This window comes from Urocitellus parryii, chromosome 12 (genome assembly GCF_045843805.1).
Source record: "Urocitellus parryii isolate mUroPar1 chromosome 12, mUroPar1.hap1, whole genome shotgun sequence".
NCBI classification, from domain to species: Eukaryota; Metazoa; Chordata; class Mammalia; order Rodentia; family Sciuridae; genus Urocitellus; species Urocitellus parryii.
Window position 1 is genome coordinate 89,415,501 of NC_135542.1, and position 6,000 is coordinate 89,421,500.

Consider the following 6,000-nt stretch of genomic DNA (forward strand, 5'->3'; position numbering starts at 1 on the left):
GGGAATGAACTCCGTGTTCTCTTTGCCCTGTGGGCAGTGATCCTGATTTCCATTAGCTATGCCTATGGCTCTTCTGGATCTCAGTGTCCTCGTATATTTAATAACAATAATAATAAAAAATAGAAGGAAGGGCTGAAGGATCTGATGACCTCTGAGGTCACTTCCACTTCTGATACACTACCCTAAGCCTAGCTTCTCAGACAACAAGGCCATGAACTTGGCATCTTGCCCACCAGGTGGCAGCAGGAAACACTTGAGGTTGGCAATTCTACAAAATCACAGAAAGAAGCAGAATTCCTCCAGTTCATCTCCTGCAGGAGACCCAGAAACCAGGTCTGGTGCTATCTGACTCTGCCACCCCTTATAGTCATACTCTGGGGATCTCCCCAGGAACTCCTCATGCCAATGCTCTTAGCACCTGCTGTCTTCCACCAGGCTCCCCACACAATTCTGCTAAGACCTCAGACCCATTCTCTCCATGCTCATCTGTGGGGTGTGAGCATTCACTGTTCTTCCCTCACCGTGGTGGCATACAGACCACATAGGTGCCTGGCTCCCTGAAACCCACTTAGGACTGAGGAAGAGCTGGGCACAGGCTTCTGTGTCCATCTTGCCAAGCACCTGGAGATTCCACTCCATCCAGAAGTCCCCAACACTCAGTGTCCATGGCTGTTTCCTAAGGAGCCCCATGCTCTACTTTCCCAGACTCCTCCTTGCCTCCCTCCACTCTGCTCTTCCGCCCAGCTCAACGCCCCCCGACTTCAGTCATCCATCAGACCAGCTGTCCTCAGGCACTACCTGCCTCAAGGATGAATTCTATGGCGGTGCCTTCGCGTGGTGCCCCCTGCTGGCCACCAGGTGATGTGGATTTGTCTGTTCGTGGTTACAGTTCTTAGTAGAGAGAGGAAGGAAACCTGGAAACTGAGGCTCTGAAGGGTCACAGGACACCCGGCAGGGCTCCTGTCTGTCTCCCACTTTCTGAGCCAAACTGCCCGTACACACTCAGCTTTGGCCACATACCAGTGATCAGGGAGAGAATCAAATACACACGTGTCCTGCTTAGCGGGTCTAACTTCCTACAACCCTGGGCACCGGAAAAGGAGTGACTGATCTATTGGGTCCCCTGGAGAGTCAACCCACCTCTCCCCTCCCCGCCCCACCTCCTTTTCCATCTCCCTGACGGGCTGCGTCAGACTCCACTCACCGGACTCTGCAGGATCATGGTGACGCGCTTCTTCTGCTCCATCAGGTTGAAGTCCTGGCGCAGGTCGGCCGCACGGTTGCGAAGGCGCATGTACTCAGGGTCTTCCTCGGAGAAGCGGTCAAAGTAATGCGACCCCTGTGGGGGCGGCGGGGAGGTGGCCTCCAGGACCGTCTCTTCACTCATTTTCCTGCTGGGGCTGTGATCTGCTCCTGGAACCCTGTAGAAGAGATGGGGTAAGCATGATGTTAGTTCCGATTGAGACACACACACTCCCTAAGGCAGAGGGTTGGGTTTGGTAGGCTTCACAGTGGAATGCAGCTAGTCTTGGTCTTGGCGGGGTGTAAACTGCACTTAGAAGGCAGGACCCTGCCAGGTGTGCTGATGGATAGGAGGCACTAAGGTAGCATTGAGCCAAGTGAAAACATGGACCCAGCTTAACTGGGTACACTGGGGTTGAAGTAGATAGTTCCCAGTGGAATCATGACCTGCGAATCTTTTTGAACATTTCTATAATGCATACCCACATAGTAGAAGCTATTTACTGGAACTCAGTATTTTATCTAAAATGTAAGCCTCTTACGGGGGTGGGGTGTAGCTCAGTGGTAGGGCATTTTCTCAGTATGTGGGAGGCCTGATTAGATCCAAAGCAACACACAAAATAAATAAATGTAAATCCTTTTTATAAGCCTCCTAAAAATTATGGTGGGGCAATCCACAAAAGAACACTAAAAGATGGGAGACACTTTGCTTGGTGCTCTCCCTTCTGGGAAGGAATCACTGTTTTAGTAAAAGGTGTCTTAATGCAGAATCAGATCCTCTTTCCAAGTTTAAAAGAGGTATGTGATTTTTATTAAAGGAAAATTTATTCTCTCCCAAACCCCACTAAGTATATATCAAGAAAAAAGAATAAATACTATTTGAAGGGAGCCATGTTGTGCCCAGAGTCCCACATACCCTGCAGTGAGAACAGGGCAACCACTGTATTTTATCTACTCAAGCACTTTTTTAAATGCATGAATGAAGAACTAGGACGTGCCTTTTATTGCTATAATGGAGCCCTTCTGAGGAATAAGGCTACAGGTCTAGCCTTCACTTCCCAGCTGTGCAACTTTGGCTAAGCTGATCTCCCTCTGTGCGTCAGCTCTACTGGCCCTTCAGTCTGGGTCAGACCATTTTAACACCACAGTGCTTTAGCCTTCTGCCCAAGGCCTGATTACCTTCTCAGCAGAAGGAGGCATGCACCTTGACTGACCCATAGTTTTTGAACACATGTGTGAGATACAAGAACATTAACTAGGATTAAAATCCTAGGTTCTCATCCGTAACCTCTCACTCCCTTGCTCTTCCTCCTTGTGGAGATGGAGTGTTCTCCTCTTCTCTGGGAGAACCCTCCTGGCCTCTAAGTCCTGATTTACACTTGACCTCCAGCCTTGCTTCAGCAGTCCTATGCATTCCAGCCTTAACCTTCATTCCAGCCAGCAGCTCATTACAAAGGAAGCCTTGCTGATGGTCAGTAGGGCATATTCTTGTTGTCCCTGAGCTGCCTGTGGCCTCTCTTCCCTCTTCTGCCAGGACTCTTTACCCTCATCCCTTGCAGTGTCTCCAGGAGAGGTGGGTGGGGGGTGATGCTATAAGTAAGCCCAGGGAGAACAGTGGGAGCCCATCCCATCAACAGAGAACACCCAGATGTTTTGGTATTGTTGTTTGCATGCTTCCTTTAGGGAAAGGTGGGTAGCAAGTTCAAGGGAAAGCACATGGGCAGAGTCCCTCAAGGGGTGGATGGATGATGACCTGAGCCCTTGCCTGGAGCTGTGGTTCTCAACCTTGGTTGCACATTGGAATCACCAGGGGAACTTTAAAAACTACTGATGCCAGAGATTCTACTATAATTTGTCTTGAGTGTGACCTGGACATCAGGATTTTTAAAAGCTCCCTAGGTAATTCTAATAAGCAGTCAAGGGTGAATTATTACAGGCTCTATGCTAATGATTGTAACAAGCAATGTAACATCCACTCCAGGGGCTGGTCATTTCTAGCAAGCCTGACAAGAGATGGTATAAAGGCTCATGTTTCTAAACTCATGCTATGTGTCACTTCCCAGAGCTGTCCAGGCTACTGAAACGACCACCTTGCCTCGTACAGCAGGGGCGCTCCATATGTTATCATGACACGCTTCTGCAAGGCTATCAAACTGTGACCTCTCATCTTATCTCTTTCACTAATTAGTCAGCTCCCCATGAAAGCCCTTTCATCTCCCTCCCCCCCCCCTAGGCCGGCATCACCTTTACCAATTGTGTCAATGAGATACTTGTCAAGAGATGGGGATGAGGGACTATGGTGGTGGAAGGAATCTTTTGGACATGGCAGCCAAAAAATAAGTCTAAAGAGAGATTTCAAAACAGATATGGCAGGTTACTAAAACAACTGTGGGTTGTACTTAGTAACATTTAAACCCAGACTCTTTCCTCTCATCTAAATGGAGAAAGAACAACCAGATGTTTCTGGTGGAATTAGCTCTGGACCAGAAGCCAGAGGCCTGTAATCTTGCCCCAATTCTGTCACTCATTTCCCTCTCTGGGTCTCATTTTGTCCATCACCAAATGAGGGAGTGGAGAGAATGACCTATGCAAAGAACACACATGGGCAACTGATAGTGTCCTGGTGGCCTCAAGTCAATTCTGTATGCAAAGGGCTACTTAAGAGTACTTCACCTCCGGGGTACAGTAGCACACACCTGTAATCCCAGCTGCTTGGGAGGCTGAGGCAGGAGGATTGAAAGTTCCAAGTACAGCCTCAGCAACTTAGTGAGGCCCTAACCAACTTAGTGAGACCCTGTCTCGAAACAAAAAATAAATAGGGCTGGGGATGTAGCTCAGTGGTAAAGTATCCCTTTAGTTACTCCCCAGAAGCAAAAATAGAATATTCTACCTCCATCATGCTCCCACACAGTCTGGAGCTTGGGGTAAGAAAGAGCTGCAAGGTCAAATGTGGCAGGACTGCACTGGAGCCATGGAGATGTGCAGTCACCACCAGATTGTCCTGGGCAGGCAGCACTACAGACCAGAATTCCTCTGCAGGCATCACCCAGCTTGACTCCAACACCTCTCTGCTTAGTGACTCATTGTGGCAATTAATCGTCTTTGTCACTTTCAAAGCTCTGAATCTTAGAATTTTATTTATTTATTTATTTATTTTAAAATTTTATTTTTTTTATTGGTTGTTCACAACATTACAAAGCTCTTGACATATCATATTTCATACATTAGATTGAAGTGGGTTATGAACTCCCAATTTTACCCCAAATGCAGATTGCAGAATCACGTCGGTTACATTTTTTTATTTTTATTTTTTTTTTTAAAGTAACAAGCAACTTCCCAGTGAGTGCACCGGATGAGCATGGAGTCGCGAGCTCCCTGTGTTTCCTAAGCCTACAGGCCCACCAGCTCCAGAGCCACCTGAACCCACAGCTTCCCTGGGACTGGAATGTTTTGAGCCAGCTCTGTCTGATACTCAGTGTTCCTAGCTCAATCTTTCCACCCAGAGGAAAGGTGAATCCTACCCCCTTTCCAGGAACAGCTCCATGAGGCCGTTCCCCCCTCCCTGAAGCATGAGGAACTAATAAGTATGGGGCTAAGGGAGAGAAGCCCACACCAACATGTCCTGGCCACCTTCCCTTCTTGGAGCTCAGCCCTACAGGGCTTATCCAGAGGTGGGCCTATGGGAGTGGCATAGGATGTGGATGCCCTGATTCCATCACCATGCCAACAGCCAGCTGGACAGACCCTTTGGCTTTGTGAACCAGAGGCATCCTTTTGTGCTCCCTCTTCCCCCCCCCCACAATGCTGTGAAGGACATCAAAATTGTGTGCATGTTGCTCAGTGGTTAAAGGCATAGACTCTGGAACAAGAACTCTCTGGGTTCAAATCTCAGCTGTGCCATTTATTACCTGTGTGATCTTAGGCTGGCTAACCTGTTATGTGCCTCGGTTTCCCAATATATAAAATGGGGATTGTAATAATTGCCCCCAAAAGATGGTTGTAAAGCTCAGCAGAGTTAATGGCCTGGTCTGTAGCAAGTGTTATTAACTCTTGGCTCTAATTTGGTGTCGCTTAGGGGCAAGAATCAGCTTTAAGAACTTGAGTAATAAGTGGCTTGTGATTCAACTCTAAACAGGTGCACACTCAATAACTATAATTATGTGGTTTTAGCACAAAGAACCAATCCAGTCTTAAGCTATGTTAACAAAAAAGAAGAACAAACATCCAGGAAAAGATCTATGTGAATTCCTAGTTTTCTGATCAGACAATGGGAACATGTCAACCTGGAGCTCACAAGGAAGAGGAGCTCACAAGCTGGATGCTGAAGATAAGCAGAAGCCAGCGTTTGTGGGGCCAAGTGTGATGGAAGAAAGTATCTGGTCTTTGTCCCCAGGTCCTGGCACAGAACCTCAAAACCCTTGGAATTCTTTAAATGTCCAAGAGATAGCAGAAATATCTTTTACTATTCATAATGACCACTTTTCACCCAAACCTGAGTGTATGCTAATAAGGTGACTCATCCAGGGCCCTCAGATAGTTTCAAGGGAGGTCTGACTACTCTGGAAAGACCAAGCACATGATTAGAGGGTTGGAGCTTCCACTCCACCTCACAGGCTCCCAGGAGGGAGAGGGCTAGAGCTCAGTTCCATTAAAGGGCAAATGAGTCCACCAACCATGCTTCTGTAATGAAGGCCCCTGGTTAAAAAACTAGAGATCTCTGGACCCTGCGGCTTGGGGGAGTTTCCTAGTTGGGTAAAT

General features: G+C 47.7%; 1 protein-coding gene across 2 annotated transcripts in view; it reads right to left on the reverse strand.

Moving 5' to 3' along the window:
• Add2 (adducin 2) overlaps window positions 1-1,387 on the reverse strand; it is a 38,151-nt gene extending 36,764 nt beyond the window's left edge. For both annotated transcript variants that reach the window (XM_077791813.1, XM_026405125.2), the window contains exon 1: window positions 1,205-1,387. In XM_077791813.1, the coding sequence (XP_077647939.1) occupies window positions 1,205-1,387 (183 nt within the window). The remainder of the gene's footprint in view (window positions 1-1,204) is intronic.
• Window positions 1,388-6,000: the final 4,613 nt, after the last annotated feature.